General features: G+C 37.5%; 1 protein-coding gene and 1 long non-coding RNA gene across 2 annotated transcripts; one reads left to right on the forward strand and one right to left on the reverse strand.

The window, feature by feature from the left end:
• Positions 1–232: 232 nt before the first annotated feature.
• LOC148829242 (MOB kinase activator 2) lies at positions 233–11,504 on the reverse strand. Its single transcript, XM_088924201.1, has 5 exons — positions 11,001–11,504; positions 6,008–6,159; positions 4,757–4,853; positions 3,058–3,182; positions 233–2,907 (listed from the first exon to the last, which is right to left on the reverse strand). Exons 1-5 carry the CDS (start codon positions 11,084–11,086, stop codon positions 2,663–2,665), a joined length of 705 nt encoding a protein of 234 aa, XP_088780327.1. The 5' UTR covers positions 11,087–11,504; the 3' UTR covers positions 233–2,662.
• Positions 11,416–16,364, forward strand: LOC148829243 (uncharacterized). Its single transcript, XR_016091503.1, has 2 exons — positions 11,416–11,523; positions 15,844–16,364. It is a non-coding gene; the product is annotated as an uncharacterized LOC148829243 (long non-coding RNA).
• Positions 16,365–27,487: the final 11,123 nt, after the last annotated feature.

Genomic DNA, 27,487 nt, shown 5'->3' on the forward strand with positions numbered 1-27,487 from the left:
TTCTTTCCAGAAAAATTGAACTGGAGTAGCTAAACAGAATTTTTTCCAAATGTACAGTACATAATCAGACAGGATGATTAGCCTTCTGATGATAACCACCTAATTTGCAAGACAGTTAAAATGTCAGCAAAATTAACAATGTTTGTAAATACCTTCTTCAATTATCCAGTTTGGAAGATTAAAATGCGTTTAGAAGAGTAGATTGAAAACAGACAAATAGAGGGATGTTTAGTTAAAAAGAAGAAATTATAACTTTATTTATAAACTGCATACGGACATTAGGCTGGAAATCTCTAATAAATGGTAAACTGTTTTCTTCTTTAAGAGGCAGAGACGTGTGTATCTAAGAACTACGTTTTTATGGTCTGGAGAAATAGCCCCTCAGGCAATGCAGATTTATAGAACCCTTTCTTGTTAAATAAAAAGAGAAAATAGACAAAAAGAATGCTTTCAGAGCTTTTTTGGACAGTCCTCGGACATTCGGATTGCTTTCGTGAATAAAAAAAAAGCATTCTTCCTTCAGGCGCAGTTTCTGCAGAAGTTCAGTAGTTCACTTGTCATTTGGCCTCTCTCTTACAGCTGTTAATCCCACAGGCTGCTTCACAAAGTAGTAACGTCTTCTGGCTCTTTCATCTCAGAGGTTCAGTCTGTCTATACGGTTTGGCCTTGGTATGTGGTGCCTCTGGTTTTTTCCAACTACCTCACACACCTACTGTACTAGACACTTTTACAGAGAGGATTGCACATAAGGAGCAGACATCTTTATTGGGAGAATCGTGGTGATTAGATATTGCCACCATACAGAAAGTACACAGCTGCATCCTCTCAGATGGTAATTATTGTCGCTAACTGCCTGTCACACTTGCATTTTCAATCTCATTGAGGACAGCAGCAAGGACCAGATTCTGTGCTCAGAAAAGTCCTATGTTTGTAGGACTTTTGAAGACCTTTGGTTAATTTTGAAAACTGTTCATGTCTGGCAAAAAAAAATCTACAAAGACACATCAAAATATTACATCTGAAGAAGGCTCCACGGCCGAAACGTTGTGTTTTCTTTCTTCTCTTCTCAGCATGGAATAAACCTATTACTGTTCCTTTGCTATATCAAACTATATAACTATTTGCTATATAAACGACCTGAACTATATCAAAATATTGCTCACTACGACATTTAATGCTTCTTTGGCAACTATACTTACATTTTATTTTCGTAGTTCATATTTAGCTGATAAAAACTTGAAATTTTAAATTAAATGGGTAGCAGTACAATGTCTTATTTATACAACAGTTGTAAGCTTCTGACCGCATCTTCATTTTATAACAGTGATTAATGTCCACTCATTTTTTAAGACAGTTAGAATCACATACCTGCAATGTTTTTCCCAACCAAGGTCTGTTACCCAACAGAACTCTTAACTGTAAATGTATACTAGGATAAATTTGAACTGTTTGACTGTTTTCAGCTCTTAAACATGTTCAAAGTTTCATTTTAGCTATTGCACAGACAATGTAACATAAGTAACACAAGTTCCCAAATTTTCAACTGGGCAAAGTACAAACACAACCAGAATTAAATCCAAAACTTAAAGGTATAGCAGCTTCTCTATTTTTCCCTGTTAACTATTATTTTAGGAATTGTTCTGTTTTCTGTCTGTGCAGCTCTACCAATTCTGCAAGATTAGTGAAGAAACAAAAGATATGGAAAGATAAAATGCACCATAAGTGTCATGTATACCAGGGAAGCTCCAGTGGAACCGTAGGATACTGATGAGAGAGCTACCACTTGTAAGTCTTTTCTGTGGTTTTTAAAAACAGATGAAATTCAATGGCAGTGCATGTAGTGTGTGTGGGTGGTCTGTCTTTTAAATTTTTAACATAATCTACAGCTGTAGTTAAGAAGACAAAGTACCTGTTATAAAGCAAATTCCAGTAGAAGAGTATGTATTTCATGTGGAAGCGTAGTTCCTTTCCTTTGAGAGAATGGATTCCCTGAAGTATGTAACATACTAAATATTATTCCATAAAGTCTCAAACAAGAAAAAAGCTCAGGACGGGGCTTTTTTCCACACCTCTATTGCTGCTGGACACAGATTTACCACAGACGATTTCTCCAAAAATGTTTCTATTTTAACAACATTAATAAACAATCATCACAGACTATACTGTCCTTGTCATCAACAGCACTGCATTGCTCTAAATCAGATCAGTCTCTGTTGAAAAGAGGATATTTGTGGTTCTGTCCATATACACTTCAGTACCTTTCACTAACAAATGTAAAATGTCAAACGTAAAATAAATTCTCGAGAAACAAGTCAATACTATCCAGAAATCACTATGCCTTAGTCTCAATTAGTATTAAATCTGTACTCATTAAATATTTGTAGGATGTGTCCCTCTCTGTTAATCATCTTTATGAAAATGATGGTTTTCTTGATAGAAATCTTTGTTTTCCTCCTTCTGCAAAATGAGATGCTGTGGTCCATGGTCCGAAATCAGATTGCAGGCTCTGTATAATGTCTGTCTGTTCATGTTTACAGACAGGTGTCCCTCAATTTTGGCTCCTGAAGAGGTACAAATTTATTTCCACAGGTAAGCCGAGAGCCCCCACTGTTTATGTGGTTTTGGCAGCTCTCAGCTTTGGGCAGAGCTTTGCGCAGGCTCGTCAGACATTGTTGTATCGATGTAAAGCCTCCGTCAGGTCGTCCATGATGGCAGTCTCCACTGGTTCCAGGAGGTCGAACTCCTTGCTGAAAGTCATGAAGTGGATGTAGAGAGTGTTCAGGTGAGGATGCATCTCCATTTTCACTATCTCTCGGAAGTGGGCCCAGTAGAGGTGAGTCAGGGTCCGGAAGAGGTAGAGAAAGATCTTCTGCACCAGGAAGGGGAATCCATTGGGGAATCGGGACCCTGAGGGCGAACCGAGGGAAATAAATGACTGTTTTTTTTTTATTTTAGTATTGTGCTTTGTTTTTGAGAAAGAAAACAGTTTATTTCACATTTACCATTGTAAAATCTACTGAAATACATAAAGAAAATGCTCGAAGAATTTTTGCTCACCTGTGCTAGTTGGAAAAACATTTTCATCCGTTAGGAGTTCCTGTATGTAGGACATTGCATAGTCGATGTAAAGTGGAGCCGAACACTTCTCCTTCTTATTATGATCGAAATGCCAGTAGTAAGTCCTGGTGAAACACGTTTAAAAAAAAAAAGGTAAGGTTTCCTAGAAAATATCTCAAAGCAGAATTATAATGGTTTCTTTCATACAGCGTTTGCTTGTGTGATTTTGTTTTCTTGATTGGAAATAAAGGTTCTAGGGCCCAAATGCATACAGTATGTGCCACACTGAGGCAAAAACAAACTCTCTTTTTTGTTTTTGTGGAGGCAGATTAACTGAATCACAAAGAAAACATATTTTAAAATATATTTAAATATCTTAAACTATTTCAAAATTGTTTTATAGGCCAGTATGTAACTAGTAATCTTTTTCCATTGGATCACAATTTCATATAGTAAGTCCTTAGTAAGTCCAGTGTGATCCACCCTGTCTGAACTTAATCTCATTCACTAAATCGCTGATGAACCAGTATTTAACAAACATAGGAAAAATACCATACATTAATACCAGAGCAATTTAATAGTGCTGATTAAATATAAACTAATAGTGAAAGCATGGTAAATGACTGCTGGCTGAATGGGTGTACCAGTATTTCTGTACTACAGCTAAGGTGTTAAGGAGGCTGGTTTAAAGAGTAACATATTCCTGACTTTACCCTTTTCCTAGTGAATAGATAGAGGGTTAGATTGCAGAGCTGTCTAACTAATACAACTGCATACATTTAATTACCACTTCTATTGTGGTTAGGATTATAACTGTCAAATATAACACTTAAGAACAGATTGGTTACCTTTACCATCAAACTGTAAATTCAGACAGATGATCTTTCAACAGTGTGTGATTGTTTCCTATGGAAATAAGCCACTTATATACAGTACTGAAAGGCATTAATTAATAGCTCTTATATGTGGTCACATCACCCATATATCTTATGTAATTTTCACTATTAATATATATTGATTTGTCCTGATTTAATATCGCTTCTATTCTCTACATGAATGTTATCCTAGAATTGATCTTAATTCAGTATGTGTGGTATAAAGAGCTACACCTGTCACCTTCTCTGACATCAGCAAGAGACATGCAGGTCCTAAAAATAGCACTAACCCCCCTGTCAGGTTCTGTGGACTTGCGAAGGGTCAGGACACGACTGGCTCTGAGGGTTGGGTGTGTCAAAGCAACATGCTTGCTGGTCCTCATTCTCTCTGTGCAGGACCTGTGCATTAAAGCTTTTTTCCGAATCTCAAAATACTGTACCTGGTGATTGATCCCAAATTGTACTGGTCTCTAATTAATTTGTTAACCAGTACTGACCATATTGGGAACAAACCCCACTGGACATGGCCAAAGCTAACCTACATGTATACACATTCAGAAGAAGGAGACAAAATAGAGTACTTGGCAAAAACCCATGTGAACATGGGGAACGCATGCAACTGTAGAGACAGATGTTAAAAGCAAAAAATGAAGACAGGAACTGGGAGGAAGCAGTGACAACAGTCCCCTATCACTATGCCCCCCTTTGCCACTGAGGTCCATTAATGTGGCAAAGAAGGGCTTATTTTCTCCGTGGGATGGCCCAGCTGGAGCATTGAGAGCTAAGCTGAGGGCAGACTAAAACGGTGTTCTAGGATCACTCACGTGTTACCAGGAGCAGCTGTGGTTGGGCAAGTTTTGGTGGTGCAGAATTCCGAAAGAGCGCTGGAAAACAGGTTAATGTGTTTGAAGAAGGCAATGGCTGGAAAAAGAAACAGACAGGAGAGTTTAATCATCTTCCACTCATCCCATTATCAATTTTTATATTATTAACAATTAATGTTTGCTATTGAATGTTGTCAATCCGAAAAAAAAATATTTATACATTGTGTAGATTTTTGCAAAAAATGGGTTTGTAGCATAGCCTGAGCTCACATTGAGCATTAACATTAAAGCTACTGTAATTTCCTTAATTTCAGATAACTGTATATAATATAATTTAACATGTTAAAACAGAATTCCACTAAGAATAAAATACAAAAAAGCAAACACATTTTTTAAATTGTTACATAGGTTGATTACTAATTCGGTTGGTAACAGTCTAGTAATATCAAGAAGAAACAAAAACAGTTAGCCTACTTTAATCCTAATCTTAATTCATTCTACTGCTTCTGATGGGGACAAAGAAGAGAAGGAAGACCTTGTGTTTTATAATTAAACACATACTTGGAACTACACTTGAAAAATAAAGGTTTTCCTTATTTTGTGAGTGAAGAAGCAGCCTCAGATGACTTAAGTAAAATGCTCACAAGGCAAGCAAAAGGAAGTCCCTCTGTGTGAAAGTTTTAGACAAAGTTTTCTTGTTGGATGCATTCCATTGGGTAAAAAGAAACTTTTGAAAACAGGAAGATACCATGAAAATACTTGAGATTTGTGATTGGCAGACTTTGATTTAATCAGAGCCAATTTGAAAAGCAGCCTTTCAAGGTGGACGTTCCATTTATTTAAAACAGAAAACTGTATGACACTCTAGCATAACAAAATGGGTAAACTTCTGGACTCATTATGGACAAGTTGTGGGTTCGAGTTCCCCTGTAGATATTGCTGTTGTACCCTTGAACGAGATACTGTATTTTAGCACAGTTGCTCCACCCCACCTAGCTGTACAAATGGGGACCAGCATTGCTGGGGGTGATCCCTGTGATAGACTGGTGTCCTAACTACAGGGGGAGTCACTTTGCTTAATGCTACAACCAGGATGAACTCTGAATGAGCTACCATGGCTCTGGTAAGGACTTTGAGAACGAACCAGGCAAAGTGTTTATATTCTAAACAGAAATAAAGGGGAACCCTAAAATGCTCTGGGATTGCCACTAATACAACTAGCAGAAAAAACAACAACACATAGGCACATACTGTGAGTGGCCATCCACTCGGCTTTGTCAAACCCATCAGGGAGTGAAGACAGCTTCTTCATATCCATGTCTGTGATCCGTTCTGAAACATAAACTGAAAGTAGGTAGGGCTTTTCTTCCAGAGAAGGCGCAGCTTTGGTGTTGTTGTTCTTTCTGAAATGAATGAAAAGCAGATGTTGTATCTGATATTGAGATGCTGAACAGCTGGAAACTCTTCCTTGTTGTACAGTGGCAGGCTTTGAACCACGAAACAACATGTGGCTTTTAAGTGAGATTTCAGGAAGTTTCAGGGAAAACTGTGGGCTACAGTGACCCTAAGGTGCAGAAACAGTGTGTGAATGAGACTAAATAAAAGGTCTAGTTACACAACAGAAATCTGCGATGAAAGTCACCCTAGAAAAATGTATACAATGTAATATAATCCACTCTTGTACAGTGCTTTTCGATTCAGGTGCCTTCGTATGATTTCCAGTAAAAAGTAGGGGATAATTGTCATCTATTCCAGCCCAAAAATCCAAGTCAAATTAATTATCCCATTAAATTTAAAAGATTAATTGATATGAGCATTCCATATGAAACAAAGTTGCTATAGCAATTGCTACACCAAAATCAAAAGGGCATTTTTCTCTGAATGTGAGGTGGCAGCAGAGAAAAATATCAAGACATTTGTGCAAGTGAGAGGACAGAGGGTTGTGTGAATAGAAAGCAAAATCTTAAAATAAAACATTCCACCAGTCAGCCTAAAAAGTGAGAAACATGTACCAGCATGCATTTTTTAGAAAACAAATATTCATTTTAGAAGCGCAGTTTGTGTTTTCTTTTTCAATTAGGAAATCCTTCTACTTGCAAAATTCAAAATCCAGGTTTACCGATGGCCAATATTCCATGTTCAATTTATTGTTTATTAAATTAGCTGCCATGTTTAGAATTAAAACTTGACCTTTAATTTTTTAGGTTTCAAAATTCTGTATTTATTTTTGATGTTTCTATGTCCTTATAATATTGTTAATAAATAATTGGGTCTTTCAAGAGTAATGGAAATATTTGCATCCTGAACAGTACCTCCCTACACGCTGAATCAATATGGTCTTTTCCAAATGGGGTATTACTGAATCATGAAAACTTTGAACGTTTTGAACTTTCTATGATTTCTATTTTGTACATTGTTCTTATGCAAATGAGCTATCGAGAAAGTTGTAAATAAACTTTTTGATAACAATGGCTATTTTTTGTAAGAAGAAATTAAAAAAAACAATTTTTGAAGAAATCATTTGCCCTTATCAATATTCCCACATGCTTAAGATATTGAAGGTTATATCACTGATATCATTAGAATCAACTTTAGTACTTTAGAATAAAAAACAAGAACTAAAACTGCATGTAAGTTTGTATGGCATTTTTTCTTTGGGTTATTTTGCACCCTGGGTCAGAAAGAAATATTTTTACAAGATTTTCAAGTAATGAGTTTTGATTCACACAGGGGTAAAGACCCCAATGATCTGCATCTGCAGTCATTGTTTGGTAACCAGATAAAGTAAAACGAGCCATAATAGTCTGTGAGAGCAGTGTGGTCCTCTAAACTTCACTGCACTGCTGATCTACTGATTTACTGTGAGATACAGCTACAGCAAAAATATTACTCTTTTCAGAATGGTTAAGGGTATAATATATTTTTTTTAAATCTTTTTGCCTTTATGCCCCCTCCCCACACACATTTTGTTTACAAATACAGTTCAGTTTTTTTATGTTGTGTCAATGACTAGTTTCTTTTGTTACAAAACATGTAATGAATGATGTTTTTGATGTTCCGAATTACACAATAGGATGGTAATTACGTAGTAGCTAGGTATCAATGTTATACGCGGTTACCCATAAGCTGTAAACATGTTGTGCCTACCACAATCCGTTACTAGAACCTGTACCATTTATGGTAACGATAATAATCACTAATTAATTAGCTCCCCTTGTACAGACGTGACTGGAAAAAAAAACTGGAAAGAAGTTCATTGAAGTTCACTGTAGGTGTTAGTGCCTGCAAGTCTGAGTGACGTGGGTTCTCCCACAGCAGTAACAAGTGTGGGGTAAAAGGAATTTGTGACTTGGTTTCATACAGACTCTTGCTGCTGCCCAGTTGGGTTCTGCACCCATTAAAGTTAATGGTTGTCCTCCCCTGTGCCCCAAGGCAGGCTTTATACATGACATCTATTACTAGAAGGTAGAGATGAGGCAAACTGCCTATTGTAAAACAGTGATTAAGATTCGCTTGTTATACAGGCGTTTCAAGTGACCCTTGTTTTGTGGGTCAAGCCTGCTCTTTGTGTTCCAGCTCCTGAAACTTGTATTCATTTTTTTAAACCCACAAATAAGGCTAAAAGCTGTGTTTTGATTTTCCATATCTTTAACATATTTACAAGCAAACACTGGTTTCCCAGTGAGTCTGCTTTTTCGATACAGTATTAACCTCTGTTTAAAGTTTTAATTCATTTGCCCTCTCTGTATCCACCACAATTTTTGTATAGCTAGAAAAATAAATCTATTGCACTTAAGATTATGATTGAGGGCTGATGCCAACTGTGTTCCACCTAGAGGTATTTGGTAACCTACCAAACAGGGCTGCAGAGTGAAAAATCTTTACTGTATGAGCATGCAGTAAAGTCCAGGTACTGTATCAGTAAACTGCAGTAAAGTCATTTTAAGTCCAGAATCATCTTTCTTTTGCATTCACTCCATTGTGGGAATTTGGTTCCACTACAGCTAGTGAATGTTGATAACTTGTTGTTTACTTTGTAATTAACAAATTATATAATTTGGCAGGTGGATATTTGAGTATTTCAATTAAGTAGAGTATAGCAAAATGTCTAGTGTCTCTTCAATCAGTCAAGGTTTTGCACAATAATTGATGGTGTGAGATAAATTTCTTCAATTATGTTGTTGTTGTTATCATTATTATTATCTATCACCAGTGCAGGAGAGACATGCAATTTATAGTTCATGCTGTGGTACACATTTTTTTAGTCATGATAAAATAGTTGGGGCAGCACGGTGGGCCAGGTTCAATTCTGGATCTGGGATGCTATCTGTGTGAAGTTTGTATGTTGTCTCTACATTTGTGTGGGGTTTTTCAGGGTGCCCTGGTTTCTTCCCACAGTCCAAAACCATATTGGTAAGTTAATTAACTTCTGGGAAAATTGGCCCTGATGTCTGTGTCTGCACTGTAATGGACTAGTGTCCTGTCCAGAGTGTAGCCTGTTTTGCATTTGTTTCTGGCCAGGATAGGGTCTGGCTCCCCTGTTACCCTGTATTGGATAAAGCGGTTAGAAAATGGTTGGAAGGATAAAGTTCTCAGACTGTGTACCTTCTAGTTACGTATTCCAATACCTTTGAATGCCCACCTTCTAAGCCCAGTTGAATTCATGCAATAACATTTTAGGTTTTATACCACTGGTTGCCTAGGCTGAAAATTATGAAACGTTTTAGAGACAAAAGAGCAAATAAGGGCTGCATAGTGGTGTGGCAGCTAGTGCTGCTCCCCAAAGCCCTTGCATGCGATTTTGGACTGAGGCAACTTCCATTAAGAATTTCTCCACATCCCCATGGGAGTTATCCACACCTCCCAGAGAAGGACTGGCTATGTTAATTGGCATCTCTAAATTGTCCATGTTTTAGTGGTCTCTTGCTATTAGGGAAACGATTGCATGGAAGTGATTGTTCCCGTCACAAAATTCAATAGACTGTAGCTATTCTATAGATTTATTCCGTGGTCTGATTTCACTTTAGTTTAGTTCAACCTTTAGTTCTCCAAGACCTGTGAAACATCCTAAGATCTTCTGATAGCCTTAATGGCAGATTTACTACCAATGGCAGATCCTGGGTGTCACAATTTACTAACAGATGGTAATGATTTCTTCAAATGAAAGCCCTCCTAGAAAATGTCTGGCATGCAAGTGTGAACTTGACAGTATACAACCTCGTTGCTATTGATAAAACAATGTCAGCCATGTCACGTGGCATATCTGTTTCTCCAAATGAACCCGCCGCTCTTTTCTGAGGTAGTTTCCACTGGGAGAGAGTTAGCTACATGTTGCCTAGAGGCAGTGTCTCTGGCGCACGGTACAGTCTTTGTCTTCTGAGGGCTGCCTGCCCCCAGCCCTCACTCAAGCGCACAAGCGCAGTCCCTGGGCTGGCTGCTCTCATAAACTGCTGCACATGGTGAGAGAGATTAGGATTCGTGCCTCCTCTCATCCCCATTTTTGGTTTTTTTACATGGCCCCCGCCTTCATGAACTCTACAAGAAGAGTAATGAGGATTTTCAGCGTAAAGGCTAAAGCCTGCTAAAAGGCTGCCTCACTTCTTGCTGCTTAGTAAAGAGCAAACAAAAGAATTTCAGGAAGCTGATGCTATTCCACAAATATGTGTCCTTCACTCTAGCACATGAAGTTAGCACACATTGTCCCTGACTCGCCAAGAATTGTTTATTCAAGTTACCATGTGATTTTTTTTTTGTTAAAGTAGGATCCAAGAGGAGAGATAAAAATATGAGCCATGAGTTAATGTTGTTTACTCCAATGTCTGTAACACTGGCTGTTTCCTTCGCTCACCTGCACTAAACAATAAAGAGAATGTGTGCCTTGGCAGGCAAAGGCAATTGCAACAGAAAGGAATCTCTTTCTAGTTGTGTAACATAACATTTGAGGTAAGAGGCCCCCATGCGTATTTAACTTGGCAACCACACAGAAAAAAAATAACCAGCTAGCACAATCCCTTTTAAAAGCAGCATGTTTTGTGGCTCGACAAGATGAAAGCAGCTACTTTTCCCATCTCAAACGCCAACCTGTTGTTGCTTCCAACAGTCGCTAAAAGCCAGGACCTCAGTCTGTTAGATTTAGAGCAGTTTCTGATCTTATGTGTTTCTAAAAACAACTTTTAAGTGCCGACGTGGCAAGCTATGCTTTCAAAAAACATTATTGCAGCTGTATGAAAACCCAAATACTCACAGTTTTTGGACGGGGATATTGGAAAATTCCAACTTTTGGTCGTGTGTTTCTACATCCCCTTTGCCGTAGCTGTGACATCCACCCATGACCAGAGTAAAAGGGAACCCAGGCGCAGAATGTCTTCTCTCCCCATGTGGGGCAGGCTGGCTCACAACAACAAGTCAGTAGCATAGGCTGAAAGCTGCTGACCTGCTGGAACCACAGAAAACTCGATGTGCTGTGCCTGCAAACTCAGTGGGGTTAGAAGAGGCACATTCAGCCCTGGAGTCTGTCAGTCCTCCTGTGAGTGTTTGCAGAAAGTTAGCTGAAGATGCCCAGATCTTGTCCAGAACGAGGGTTTTTTTTTTCCCTTCCAGAGAGTGCATGTGTTGTTTTTTTTTCCACTCCGGCTGCTGGTTTCTTGTTTTCCTTTCAGTGAGGCGTTGGGAGGGGGGGTACACCACAGCCACTGACATGCAAGGGATCGTCAGGCCAAAGCTCTGACACTCTCCACAAGGCAAAAGCTGCAAGGCGAGTTGAACCGGTAGGTTAACCTCGACATATTTGCCTTTCATATGATGCTTGCTTACTCAAATGAAACCCCCACCCCCACTGGCAGCCCAGCCACCTCTCGCTCTCTCACAGAAAAAGCCCTGCAGGGCTTTCTGTGTGGCAGGTGAGTGCCTACAGGAGCCCTTTTTCCTACCTGGATAGACCAGAACCTGTTAAAACTGTGTAGGTGCAGCGAATGTCTAACTGTTGTGCTGATGAAGTGTGATCTAGAGAAGCAAAGTGCCCTGTAATTATGATTGTTTCAGGAGACGCAGTCATCTTTAATAAAACTGAAATATTTGTTGGGGAGAGTATACAGTATGATACTGTTCTATAGACATGTACTGTATATAGATAAAACTTCGAAGTCTGAAACTGATTTCAGACTAGTGTTGCAAATACATACATTATACTGTAACTGAAAACCCACAGACACCTGGAGGCTATAGCTGTAGTTATTAGAACCCCCTGTATAGTCTTTAGTGTTATCTTGGCATAGTTTCTATAAAATTTGAAAACGAAAATGGCTGGACAGGCCATAGCAGCCATTAATAGCAGTTAATAGCAACCATTATGTTAAAATGCATTTGTGAATTAAACTGTTCATTGTTGAATGTATAAAGTTTGACACCACTAGAGGCAGAAATGCTTTAAAGAAGCCAAATGAGGCAGAAAAAAAGCTACATACTCCCGATATGTCTCTTAGGTCTGTCCTGATGTTTTATCCTAACAACAGTGTTAGCTAACTGTCCTCCATTTTTGGTGTCATAATACACCAAACCAAAGGAAACCAAAGAACCCCTTGGGACTTACTTATTCCTCATCTTAAAATCTTGCTACCGATTTTGATTGGAGAACATTTTAAATTTTGACCCTAATGCATCATCGGCTGTTCATTTGTTGAGTCAATTCATGTTAATAGCTCTTTCAGCACTAGTAGAACACTTGTCCAGTTTCATTAGTAGAGCAAACACTGCATGGAAACCAGTCAGGACATCAATTACTGTAAATTAAACGGGATTAAAAAGTACAAAGATTGGAAGATGGATCATGTTATAGCCTGACAAATTAAAATTTGCATTTGTGTGACTAGAGTTGGTGAAAGCTGTAATGCAGAATATCTATGGCCAACTGTAAAATGCAGGAGCCAAGCTGAGGCTGTCTGGATGTGTCTCAGTTGTTGAATCTGAAAACTTGTAATTACAGAAGACATGCTAAAAGAAAGGCACAAGCAAGTACTTGCACACCACTGAGTTATATCCCAAAGTCATTTAACTGTTTAGAAATTCTTTCTTCCACAAGAAACCACTAATTCAACCAAACCTTTGCATAATAGTATATAAACTATATGTAGAGAGAGAGTGCTGAAGCTTAGTTTGCAGAATGAACAATTTTGCATTAAAATTTAGCCAATGTATTGAGTTTTGGGTTTCTCATTCACGGTCAGTTGGACTCACTGATAATCATTAATGAATATCCCAGTAGTGTCATGGTGATCCTGCTATACAGTGCAACAAATCCACTGGGCTGGGCTGAAACCCTACACAACCCACTGTCTCATGGATTGATACAAGCAAAGTACAGCCCCATAGCCTGGATCACTGGGAGAACTGGGAGAAGATGCAAAATTTTACAATTAAGCCAACAGTGAGTTGCTTTTGAATGTTAAAAATAGAGTTAAAATGAAAGCCTGAAGAGAAAATGGCCCTCTAGGAATCAGGGTAGGACAGGTAAGCCAGCACAGTACAACACAACAGTGTGTAGTATCGTTAAGAGGTAAGTGGAAGAAATAAGAGAAATATTTGTTGACATATACTATAGGTTATTACTGGTTTCTAAAGAAGCAAATGAAACAGTGGCTAATATCCACATGATACATAGTGTGGATAGTGTTGTGACATAGTGTGTTCTTATCTTTAATCAAAGGAATCCAAAAGCACTTCACATATAGAAGGGGAACCTTCTTTTTTATCCAGCACTGAAGCATTGCAATTCTCTGGGTGGTGTGCAAGCAGCCCCAAACCCCGCAAAAAGTTGCTTCAGCAACTTGAATTTACTGTAGGTGGAGCTCTAGGTAGGCTACACTGTATATATTCGGAGAGGAATTTAACAGTTACACAGTATACAATAGTGAGGAAAGAAGGAAGGATGAAGGCTGAATGTTATAGGGAATTGACAAGATAGAACACAGTCTAGGTACTGCAACATTGTCATTCAGTAGGCCAGTAAAGATATTTATCGTCGCAGGTAATCCATAATCTGCAGTCTACATATCTGGACAAACAAAGGTTTAACTGTCATGTAACTACTATGGAAAAAATATAAAAGTGTTGCTCACATTTGAGTTGCTCACTGTACTTGCTCAATTACAGGCCCCATAAACAGTAAGTTTACTACAAATAAGATCTTTCTGTTTGAAATGCCGGCCCTTACAATAAAATTAAATTACAATTTGGTTTTCTTATTTTTTTGCTCAGCACTATCCTCCTGGGCTGAAGCAAAGGCTCGGTATATTAAGGTGTCTCTTTGCATTGATAATCCAACATTTCCATATACAGAGAAAAATTTTAAAATTAAATGTAATGGACATGAATGGAAATGACTGTATAGTAAGTGGTTTCTAATTTGCTTTATGAAAGACAATTCAGCACTAAATGTTCACTTCTAAGTTCCACGTTAAGTGGCTGTTCATAATTTGCTTGGGACCCTGGTGTGTGTATATTGGCTGTGTGTGCCCTGCGATGGACTGGCGTCCCATTCAGGGTGTAACCTCCATTGAGCCCATTGCTTGCTAGGAGAGACTCCGGCTTCCCTGTGACCTTGTACTGGATAAAGCAGTTAGAAAATGGAAGGGCAGATAATGGCTTAACATTTAATCAACAATAAGATGAACTTGGATAAAGTAGTCAAATGACTTTTTTAATTGGTGGCATACTGTGCATTATAATTGCAGCTCAAAATGTATTTGAAAAAAATATCCCTCTTGGTAATTACGCCTAGAAGGATTATTGAGTATCTATATAAAAAATGTGATTCCATGATGCTGCTGGTGCACGCTGAGGGAATGGAAGCACATCCTTTATGATGAGTGTTTCCACTTCAGCACTTAGCCAGGAGGAGTGCATCTGTGCATGAAAGACAAGGACAGGGTATTAGCTTCCATGGTAATTAAATGGCAGAGAGACAATATGATTTTATGGCTAAGGCTCATGTCAGCGTTATCATTAAGGGTGTAGGACTGCTTTCATCTACTATACATTGATGTTAACTATAAGATTTTAAAGTCTGGTTTATATGCTTTTCAGCTGCTGTAAATGTTGAGATTAAGTTTATGGACTACAGTTAGTATTTTTGACATTAGATTTTACGTTTAGGTAGGAGACTGATAGGGCCAGGGACACACTGAAATTAAGAATAAGACATGCAGTTCAAGGGGAACTGCAGTCCCAGTTTCTCAGACCAGTTTTTTAATCTCGGTAACACAATAAATTAATTGACATTATAGAGAAAAAATGAAGAAGAAAATGAACTTTGTGAACGTACAGTAAGTCGCCATGTTGTTGCAAACTCCTGACAGGCAGACCACAGGCAGACCACAGTCTGTGAGACTTCAGAACTGTGTGTCTGAACAGGTAGTGAGTAACACAGGGGCACCTCAAGGGACAGTTCTTTCTCCATTCCTCTTCACCCTCTATACTTCGGACTTTAAGTACAACTCAAAGTCATGCCACCTGCAGAAGTTCTCAGATGACTCTGCAATTGTGGGATGTATCAAGGGTGAGCAGGAGGAGGAGTACAGAGGACTGGTCAGCAGCTTTGTGGAGTGGTGTGGGGTGAACCACTTGGAACTGAATGTGACGAAGACAAAGGAACTGGTGGTAGATTTCAGGAGGAAAAAGGTCAAACCTACTCCTGTCTACATCCATGGGAGTGGCGTGGAGATGGTGGACTCGTACAAGTACCTGGGAGTGCACATCGACGATAGACTGGAATGGTCTAAGAACATCGAGGCCATCTATAAGAAGGGACAGAGCCGACTCTACTTCTTGAGGAGGCTCAGGTCCTTCAATGTGTGTAGTAAGATGCTACACATGTTCTATCAGTCGGTGGTAGCGAGTGCCATTTTCTACGCAGTGGTGTGCTGGGGCTCTGGGATTAGAGCAGTAGATTCCAAAAGGCTGAACAAGCTCATCAGGAGAGCAAGCTCTGTCATTGGGTTTGACCTGGACTCCTTGGAGGTAGTGGCTGAGAGGAGAATGAGGTCCAAACTAGAGGCCATCATGGACAACTTCTCCCATCCCCTCTTTGACAGGCTGGCAGGAATGAAGAGCACGTTCAGCAATAGACTGATTCATCCACGGTGCGACAGGGAGCGCTACAGGAGGTCATTCTTGCCGTCTGCCATAAGACTGTACAACGCATCCACCTTGCGTCTTGGCAGAGGCAACATCGACAGTGACCTGTTTCTGGACTAAACGCATCTACACATCTACTGCTATATCTGTTCTCTTTCTTTTTCTTTTTCTTTTTCCCGTTTACAACCACTTTTTGTGCAATATATGCCAGGGACCTGTGCAATACATTTATATTTATATCTATAGCTACATCTATATTTATATTCATATGTGTGATATGAGTGTGATACGATTTTCTGTGTACTGTTCTGTTCTAGTTTGTTCTTGTGCGTCCGGACTGTGAGTAACTCTTGTATTGTATTGTATGTATTGTACTATTATTATATAATTCGTTACACTGTGGCTGTGTTGTGTGTGTGTTAAGCTGCTGTTGCACTGCAATTTCCCTCATGGGATCAATAAAGTATCTATCTATCTATCTATCAAACTCACATTCAAGTCCCCATTAATTGGGATGTGATGCAGCCCTCCCTGCTCACTAGTCGCCGGAATGACTTGCAAGTAAGCACAGGTTGTGCAGCACACATTTCACTGCATAAATGATCCAACATGGTCACGATTCCAACGTGAGTTCACAAGTGATATTTGTCAGCAAAACCTTCTTGAAGTCGAGAGCAATATTTCTGTTGGATTAAAAGAGATGTATTCACAAGCCCACTTCTTTACAATGTAATAAATGCCGCAAAAAATCACCAGTTTTACTGCCATGTTCTGAAAACACAGTGCTGCTCATACCTAGAAATGTAATCTATTTTGTGATGTCAATTGGAGGTTTTACAAGAAAACAATTTACTTCTATTGTGGTTGAAATGCACTCATCTTGTTGCAGTTCCCCTTTAAATCAGCGGTTGGGCTTGAATCAGGTTTACAACCAGGAATTCAGGTTAGTGTTACAAATTAACTCGAAGGCTGCAGTTAGGGTGATGGTAAATAGTTCTCCAGTAGCTGTTTGTTATTCACCACAGTCTGCAGGGTTGCCCTTCCGAGCACAAACATAAGTTATTCCTTTTTAGCTGAATGTTAATTTTCAAAATTCTTCTTGTCCCTGCCCTTCAGTCCTTTTCATCTTTTTGGAAATATTTAATGTGTCCCTCGTAGCTTGCAAAGCTGCATGTTAATATTTCATGTGACAAAAATGAAATGTGTTATTAGCCTCTGAACTTAAAGAGCTGATTTTAGAAACTCAGTCAGGGGTTAACACCTAGGAGGTATAATCACCACTTCAGTTCAGCATTTATCAAAAGTCATCTCTAATCACCAGTCATGTGTTTCATTAGTTACTATAAATCCAGGTCAGCCACGTCCCCCTTAAATGTATGTTTTGCACAGTGCATAAAAGACTTCCTCAATTCAATAAATTAAAACCACATGGAAATGTTATTCTAAAAGCTACCAAAACCTCTTGATAGAGCCATGCAATGTGCTTGGCAACTCTTTTATTAGCGGTCACAAATGGAAGTGGGACTGCATTTAAATCTGACCACATGAGGCATTTCTTTACCATGCAAAGGAACAAGAAATAGGTTTATTCCATGCTGAAAAAAAAGAAGAGAGAAAACACAACGTTTCGGCCGTGGTGCCTTCTTCAGGTCTGAGAGAGACAAGGCAGAAGGCAAAGCTAATGTAATGGGAGAACAAAGGCTGGGAGGGAGGAGGGGTGAGAGGCGGGAGCAGGGGACAGAAAGAGAGGCCAATTAAGAGGTGTGAAGTCAGAATGGGTGTAGAGAGGTGTGAAATGAAACTTCCAATGAATGGAGAAAATTGAAAAGAAGAGTAGTCTGTCGTTAAGAGAAGAGGGAAGGTGTGATCCTAGCTGCAGGATAAGTTTGGTTTCAGTAGTCTTTCTGATGTATGAGTTCGGAAAAACATCTTTGGTTTGGCCTCCCAGCCTTTGTTCTCCGGCTACATTACCTTTGCTTATTGCCTTTCTCACACCTGAAGAAGGCTTCACGGCCGAAATGTTGTGTTTTCTTTCTTCCTTTTTTTAGCATGGAATAAACCTATTACTTGTTCCTTTGCAGCCTACGCATGCAGCTACCCACCTGAATTTCTTTACCATGCTTGGCTTCTTTGGTGAAACGACTGGATGAGATTCTCAGGTCAATAAGCTAATACCAAACAGGATACACGGGTGAAATAGTTTCCTCTTATTTGTAACTTTTCTTGTTCTTTTATCTTTGATTGCTGACCCGTATCTTACTTATTGACTCCTTACAATAAAACTAGGAAAGGTTTTAATCTCTGTATTTGCCCATAAGAGTTGGGAATCCTTTCAGGTTTTGTCTTTGCATTTTAAGTTTATAACATTTTGAAGAGTCTCCCAAATTTGTTTAGCTGTGGTTTGTTCTGGAAATATTTTGGCATTTGCTGTAAAAACGATGAACGTTGTAATTTAATGCGGCATGAGTGGACTGATCTAAAAGATTCAAATTGAATCCTTTTTTATTCATGGAAATCTCCATGGAACCATGTTCTGAAGTTGACTCAAATTCCAGATTGTGTTTGATGCCCTTTTTAATTATAAGGTCGTCCAATCAGAGACCATTTGTAACCATGTCTTTTTTATTGAAAGATGATACATAATTGCAAGTCTATCCAGGGCACTGCTGTGATGTTATTTCCAGGCTCCTTTGTGTTTAAAATGCAAGTGTCCTTGATCATAGAAGGTTAGTAGAAGATAAGCCTTGTGTTTCCTGAGTTTTAATTCAGTAAAACTTTGTCCTACATTTATGGTCAAATCTGTAGTTTCTTTTGGGTCATTTAATTTTCATCTCAGTAAAGGTTTAATGCATCCTTTCCATGTGCTGTATATTTAGTTGATTAAATATGTAGTTTGCTATTTGGTAGCATTAGAGTAGTGTGCTGTAAAAAGTGTCCCTTGTAAACAGGACAACAAAGAAGCAAGAACTAAACAACCACGGATACACACATTCATAGGAGAGTGGTTTTGGTTCTTTACAAAGGACAACATAAACTACGCATCTATCGCCCACAGATGCCTTGATGTGGCCAGTGTTCCAACGTATTTGGTCTGGTTTGCTCCAACTCAGGGTGGTGTCCAAGTAGGTACTTAATTTTATTTCCTTGTTTATTTGAGAATGTGGGCAATTGTTGGAATACTCCCCTATCCCGAACAGTTTCTTAATAATCGCCGTGTTTGTGTTGTTTTTATCAACCAAAATGTAGATAATTGGAAATGTGCAACTTTCCATCCGACTAATACTGGGCTGCAGACTGTATGTCTTGTTAAATCTCAAAACCCAATTCATGACAAAATCAAAGGTGCAGATGAGAGCTTGTACACTTTCACCTTCAGGTGAAAAGAAGGTAATACTCAGGCAAATCTAATTAAAAAGGAGGCTTTGACAAACCTCATGCTTCCTTTAGTTAGGGATGGGGTTTGCTCCCACAACACTGTCCTTGGTGCCCAACTGCTAGTCTCCTTTTCAACTGCTGCACATACTGTATAGAAGTATACAGAGAAGTCACTCCTTCACAGATCTTTGACACATACTTAGCTTGGCATGAAAACATTTAATAGTTTTCCAACATCAATGCAAGCCACAGGCATAGTGAAACACTCCCAGTTCCTACATGGCTAAAATATGTATTAGAATACACAGTAAAACGCACTAGACTTTAAAGTTAGGTTTGGAATAAAAACATGTGAGGGTATACATCCTTTTCTCCCACAATATTATTAAAACATGGGTAATGTCAACAGTTTAGGAAACAGCCAGGTTGTCTTTAATTAATTTCACAATGTGAAGAATACTATTTTGAGTCTAGAAATCTATTTTGATTTTAATTTCAGGATTTGCCTCTAAGGAATTGATTTACCATTTCAATTCCACCAGGTTTTCATGCATCACCCGCATGAACAGGGTTCATATGGATGTGCTGCCTTTTCACTTTCTTCCACTTGGACAGGTCTGATGTGTTGTGTTTCAAAATGAGAACTGAATCTTAGTCACTGAAAGTCTTAAGAAATCAATTTAATGGCTAGAGAAACAGAACTGCATTAATATGTGCTGACATCATCAGTTCTTCTTTGGTAAGGATCCCCACCAGTGTATTTCTGCCCTTTCCTGCTTTAAGATACAGGATCAAACTTCAAAGATGCACACGTGTCCCCATTTCTAAAGGCATTTCCTGGTAAATGTGCATTTCCTGACAATGAAAACATACACGTGGACAATACTCAGCTAAAACAAAACCTCAAAAAACTTGGTTGAGAATCATGATAAATTCCACTATGCAAACTTAAATGTTTGAAATATTTATTTGTTTAATATTTTGAATTTACAGCCTAAATTTGACAACAGAGAAGAGATACAGTCTTGTATTTATACAAAAAATAAAGGAAACCACCAGCATCAGTTTGACAATACAAAAAGGCTTTTGACTAAGTAACAGAGACTGTTTATTCAGAAATAATAAAATGCACAGACTTTGAAGGCAGTACAGAATTTTTTTGATTTATTTTTGAGATTTTTTTGTACCTCATATACATAAATACATACATACAATACTTACAAAGATAAAATATGACACACTCTAAAAGTACTATGCAGTTTAAGCAAATCCTTCCAATTTTCAAGGGCTTACCTTACTTTTCTTTGTGACCAAGAATCGATACAATTTAATGCAAAGGCCACATATTAAGTGGTGAAAAATATGGACCAAATGCATGTAAGTTATTATGGTGAACATAAGGAAGGATAAAAACAAACAATTTTCTTTTGTAATAATTTAAAACTGGTAGGTTTAGAACACCTTTGGCCATGTAGAGTTTTATTCTGATCTGTGAACAAGAATGAGATTTCTGGTTATGGTATTTAAAAAAAAACAACAACAGGGAGATGGTTTTGAGGAATTATATAGACTGTTATTTTATTTGTAATTTTCTATTCCAATCTGTGGTTTCTAACTCTGTTGTTAAAGCCAGTTTGTTGGCATCTTTCAAGAAACCACAACTATAAGAAACAAATGAGCCAGATGGGCTCCACTAGTTTGTAACCCTTTTCACATTCAACACCGACTTTGACATCTACTGTATTCCTACTAGCACCCATCTGAGTTAAAAACATGTCTAATAACACACGTTCTTTGTAATCAAGTCCTTCACACCCACCTTCAACTGCACAGATATTTTAATGAGCCATAGAATACTAAAGAAACAAAGATAATTGTCATTTAGATTTATAATATAATGTGTGTGTATATACACATTATAACGTATTAAACATTATACTGTTTTCTTTATGTCTGGATAGAATTAATCAGGATTCTCTTTAGCACCAATGAATATTCTGAAAATGCAGCCATGTAGACAGAATGTCTTCGTACATCTTTTCTGACTAAAGAAAAAAAGCTGTTTTTCTGGGGTTACCCAGTGTATGTCATCTTCTAACAAACGCAGAAGGAGAACTCCACATCAAGTGGTTCCAGAGTAGTTAAGACACCCTTCTGGGAATATTAATTATGCAGAGATTCAAACCACACTCTTCATTCTCCTTTATTTTACCACACAAACAATTTGAGAGGCATTCATTTACAACAACAATGTGCAGACCCATAATACAGTGGGGCATTTGAACCCACAACCCTCAGGTCCAAAGGCTACAGCCCTAACCACTACAACATGTTACTGCTCATACCGAGTCTCAAACACATGGAACAGAGTGGTTACAAAAACCTACAGCTGTTCTGGAAGCTGTTACAAAGATGTTAAGACAAATCTTTAAAAATTCACAACAGTAAATAACAGCAGTTTTTTTCACAATCAGTCTGCATTTTGCCATAGGAGATAAACTAGGTACTGGAGGACCATTCTACTCAAAATCTAATACTGTCTATATTTGCATAAAGATGTACTGGTACTCTCCAGCAATATTATTTACCAATTTATTAAGTTGATACAGTGGAAGTTAAGATTTCTGATGAAACTGCATTTAAGACATGGGATGTGAAAATGTATTTGTGAAGCTCCATAGAAGCTTACACAAAACATTAATGAAAAATGCTGTCAAGAGTAGGAGGGTGACAATACTTACGTCTGAGACTATAAAAGCTTATCATATTATATAATATGTAGGATATGATAAAAAAAAGTTTAAATAAAAATTAAACTTCAACCAGGTGTTTCTTCCCACAGTTTTAAATAAACTAAACAAATCAGCTGGTTTAAGAACAGCTTATAACTATTAAGGAAGGTCTTGCTTTGTAACTCTTATTTTTACAACAGTGATTTTTACCTTTTTAAGAATTTTAAAGCTGGAACGATTACATATCCTTGACATTTATCATTTGACCACTATCGGCAGCTAAGCCAGTGCAATATAAATTTGCAAATGGCAATTTAATTGACCAATTTAACCGAGTTCCCTCACTTATTGACACATCATATCCCTGTCACTAATTCTGTGTGAAATTAATAGTTCTGTCTATTGCAATACCATTCTGGACCAATTAAAAGTAGCCTCGTGCCTTTGTAATTCCAAGTTCAAGCAATGCTGTCTTATTCCACAATCAATTAATCATTACAGGTCAGAAAATAACATTTAAAACTACATCACCAACAGACGTTTCTATTTCCATGGACGGAAATTCAGAAATACCTCAAGGAAAAGTCTGTTAAATGTTTTACTTTTACAAGTAAGAAAAGATGTATAATTAGATTCTCATGTTTGATTAAGAGTTGCAGAAAAAAAAACTTTAGATTTATTCTGCATGATCATTACATTGTATTTTTGTTCTATTTTAATGCATTTTAATTTGATATGCTTGAAATTGGACTGTATTTGACCATACAATACAGCATGCTACTTTAATTATTAGGTTCATTATAAGGTAACTTATGTTAAATTAAATTGATTAGGGGGTGCTTACATTTTTCTTCTGATTTATTTTTAATTATGTCACATTTTCTGTTTCAAATTTGAGGTATTTTATCAAAAAAGCCACAGTTACGGGCATTAACTGCATGTAAATGGGAAGAAGGAAGAACAGAACCGAACTCCACTGGCACCAACATTATTTTATTACTTCTGGTCTGCTAGCACTTATTTGCGGTGAGGGACAACATCAGCATTACTATATTGCTGAACCAGGAACACAGAAACAAGATAATTAATGGCACCCTCACAACACATTGTCATTATCTGTACCTGGACTCAAAATCATTTCTTTAAAAAAGCAGATTACATTTTTGACCATCAGGAAAGAGGTGCACAGATGAACTCTCCAGGTGAAAACCTTATCCATTCCAAGCGGCAAAAACCGCTAATACAGTCGCTTGTTTTTTCCATTGGAAGCGGCATGCTCAAATTGGAATATTCAGCGCAAATGTTGAACACAGATATACTGCAGCTGTAACAATTTGAAGTTGTTACTAAAAACGTCTTTGACAACTCTAGCTTTAGAAACCAAGAGAGGCACTACAGTAATGTTAACAACAATGGCAAAAGTCCTTCATCTGGCTCAGCTTGCGGGACACAGCAGCAACTGCTAAGGAGACGTGGCCTAACCAAGTATTGGGAGTCTTACTTGAGCTTGTCTTCTCCCAAGCTTATTTTTTTTTGTCTTTCGGCGCCATCTTTTCCCACCCTCTGGTCATTTCAATTGATCTATATATTGACTTTTCCCAGCCATGAAAAGTTTCAGGTCATTTCATTTCACAATTCAAGGGAGAAAAACTACTTCTCCTCTAGAGGTCTCTAAACACTCCAATGTCTAAAAAATACTGCTACATGTTGCAAAATGCATAAGTTGATAGCAGCGACCATGATTCGCTCAGAATTTCAAACTATCAGTGTTAAGAGTTTCCAGACGTAACCAGAATGAAATGTGTTTTCATTTGCTGCATTTGACACACAAGGAAAAAAAAGCCATCAAGGCAAATAGGAAGAGGACTAGGAACAGCAAATGAACTGAAGACTGGATCAACAGATGAATGACTACAGACATGCCTTAAAATATAACGTCCTCACCATCGTCATTGGCAGTGTTTTATGAGCTTCCTGGTCTCATAAGTTGCTGGTGAGGACCAAGCCCTGTGGCTGCCCTACATTCCCAATCCCTGATTTTTTACTTTTGGATTCCTTCCCTTTAAAGAAAACACTATCTTGTTGTAAATAATGGATTTATACTGGTGAATCAAATACTGTTTGGAACAAGAAGAATCAAGTGCTTAAATAAAACTAAGATTAAGCGCCACAAGAAAAAGTGCCTGAGCAACAGAGAAACACTTTGGCTTCAGTTTTTAATGTTCTAAGAATTCCTAAAAATAATGAAATGACAAATCAATCCAAAGCACAAATAACAATCGCAGAATTTTGTAAGACAGAAAATAAAATCATACACACAGTCTGAACACTAGCCTTTTTTAAATACATTCTGTAAGGAAGACTAACTTCTCTTCCAGCATCAGAAAGCTGCTGGGGTACTGTGTTTAACTTATGAACATATTAACAGCACAGTCAGTAAGGCAAAGGAACACAATGTTTTTAGGGGAAAAAAAGAGAAAAAAAAACAGAAGCCTGATGAAGTTGTTAATTGATAGAATGTAGAAGCGGACAAGATTTGATAATCCTTTATAAAACAGTTACTTTTTGCCATTAAAAACTAAAGGAAAAACAATGCTTTCAGTGCACAAACTTAATCGCATGGCACTTCACAGCATTAGTCTAGAGTATTCTCCTCCAGATTTTCTGGAACACTATCTGGTTCAATAAACTAGAAGAGAGTGAAAGAAGCACATTTATTTGCATGAACACTAACTCAGCAACAACAGTCATGAAAAACAATCTGTATATTAAAACGTAGGCCATTTATTCAAAATCCTAAAAAAATAAATCATTTGGAACAGTTCTGTGAGGTGCTCAGAAAACAAAATTGAGAGAATTTTTTTTTCTTTTAAAAAAAGCCTGAAGGTCTAACCTACAATTTATGAAAAGCTCCTGCAACCCCTCCTTACCACGACAAACTGTATCAAACTGGAAACAACTTGCCCAATTCAAACTTGGGTAATGTTCTTATAAAAATCAGAATCAATTTTAAAACTGCAGCTAGTAAAAGATGTGCATATTTAATTGAGATTTTCAAATAACATTCTAAACTTATCCTGTTTGATAGCGTGAATTACATGCAACTATGAAGTGTGATGTGCGTTAATGCACCACAATGCATTTAAGCACTTTTGGGGAAGAAAAGGAAACGTTAAAGGAAGTATGTTTCACAGGTAACTGATGCTGGGGTGAACAAAAATAAAACATTATTGCCTTTGTTTAGCTTTGTTACAGTGAAACCTGTGAAAGAACATTTTTTTCTGAGGTGCTGATAAACTAGGCTTTCATCAAAAATATATTATGTTTACGTTTTGCCAAGGAGAAAAGCTACAGCCAAATATATCTTTATAATATTTACAGCATAAAGTACATATCAACATACACTGCATGTGCGTCATACTCTGATACTATCGGGGTAAAGTGAACCATCTCTAATGTATTGTCTTTCCAGTAATTCATGCACAAAGTCATTTTCAGACAAAACCCAGAAATCATATAAATATTTCTCTCAAAACAGTGTTTTTCATACTTCTCTGCTTGCCCGTTGGCAGGGAATAGGCTGTTACATAGGTCATTTTCTTGATTGGTACTTTCCGTTTCACTATTAATCCAGTGGAATTCTGAATGCGACTTTTAGAATTTGTAGGAAGTGCAAAGAAGCAGATTTGGGTTCCTAATAAAATTGACTTGATGGCAAAAATGGATCTTTAAACAAGTAATCATGCAGAGTTAGTAAATGTACTGTTAGAGCACAATTTTCAAGCCATCATAGTAATGATTGGAGCATTAAGGTTACATCAAGTTCAGCAATAGTTTTTAGTCTTAGAAGTCCACCGTAAAAGTTTACCGATAATCAAATCCAGGTTAATGCAGATTATACTGTTCTTTTAGGTCCAGTATGATTTATAATCAGATCTGAGATTTTCTGAACAGTACATTTCTATGCAAGCAGATAAACGGTAAATTAATAGGGCAAAAAAAATCCAATAAAAAAAGTATAGCAGGAACGTTCAGTTAATCTTAGCAAACATATTTAAACAAATATTATAGACTAAAGAAGTCTAAAGGCTTCCCCCCAAAGACCAATAGTCTGCTTTATAAGCAAACTATCATTTCCTTGTAGTTAACATCTCAGTTGCACTGATTTGTTCACAATGTGGGTGATTTTCACCAAATGACTAGGGACCCAGCAGGATGGCTGGATATAACCTTATAATTTTAGAAAATAATCTATACAATTATCATTGTACACAGGAAAATGTTTTCTTTTCAATATCTCATAACTGTAATTTCTCCAGTTCCTTTCAGTTTCTGTAGACCGTTCTATAAACTAAATAGATTTAAATCGGGAATTTAAATTGAGTGTAAAAATATTTTACAATTTCTGATTTTGTTTTTAGAATCTGAATCAAGTCCAAATACATTGTTCCTTCCAGTGTAACACTTCTCCTAGTTTCATGGAGACTTCAAGAAATACTTCAATAACTTTTGGATTGACCAAGAATCATGAAATAGGAATCCATAGACTCACAACATAGACACCAGTAACTCTGTACCTTTGCAAAAAGCATTGTAGATGCTGTAATCTTCTAATCATTAAAATGGGTGATCTCAATACCCTTATTTACAGATTACACTAAATACTAATTTTCACATAATCCAATAACACTTAAAAGGTATTTTAAAAGAACATTTAGGGTCCTGTGTATGTGCTTATAAATGCTGAATCAAAACTGACCTTCTCATTGTGGGACTCCCAGTCATGATGACAGTAAGACAATACAAATTGTAATCGACTGATCCTAGCAACAGCAGCAAAGTTCTCACACGACAACAATTAGAGCTGATATGAGATGGCAATTCCTCCAGTATGTGTGCAAATCCACAGACACTACCAAATGTAAGGACTTTCTTCTTTTGAAATTACACTGTACCTTTCAGGACACTTTATACTTTTAATTTTATAAGCTTGGTAAAAAAAAAACAATCTTCCTTGGTAAAAAAACAATTGTCTCTCTTACAGTAATGAACTGGTAATAAAGTTTTTTTTAAAAAAAGGGGAAATATGTATATTATTTTCTTTTATATTTGTGTTTTTCTGGAAAATTAGTTTCTAATTTTTACACACAGAAACTAAAAACGGCATCATTTTGGTGAAAATCACCCAAGTATGGTAATGGGGACATTTTTAGGAAGTGGGTTCTGAACTTTTACGTGACTTGTATTATTACACAAAATAATTTGGTTAAACGAAAAGCAACTAGGATCTTACAACATTAAAAAGAGGCCACACAATTTGGCTTTAAAAAGGTAGAGAAAATGTTCATTAAGAACTTTTCATACCCCCTGCACTTTTTAACTTCAAAAACAGATCTGAATATTCACTTGCAACAAAAATGGACAAATTAATCTTGCCATGGGTTGAGGGAAGTTTAAAGGCATGTAAAAGCTCGGAACTCTGAAATGTTCGCTT

This window comes from Atractosteus spatula, chromosome 8, assembly GCF_055471065.1.
Source record: "Atractosteus spatula isolate fAtrSpa1 chromosome 8, fAtrSpa1.hap1, whole genome shotgun sequence".
NCBI lineage: Eukaryota > Metazoa > Chordata > Actinopteri > Semionotiformes > Lepisosteidae > Atractosteus > Atractosteus spatula.

Coding starts and splice junctions, on each gene's coding strand:
- LOC148829242 (XM_088924201.1), bottom strand. CDS start 11,086: ATGGGTGGATGTCACAGCTACGGCAAAGGGGATGTAGAAACACACGAC. Junction 4,854..6,007: donor CGAGTGGATGGCCACTCACA/GTATGTGCCTAT, acceptor TTCTTTTTCCAG/CCATTGCCTTCTTCAAACAC. Junction 3,183..4,756: donor ACAGCTGCTCCTGGTAACAC/GTGAGTGATCCT, acceptor GTGTTTCACCAG/GACTTACTACTGGCATTTCG.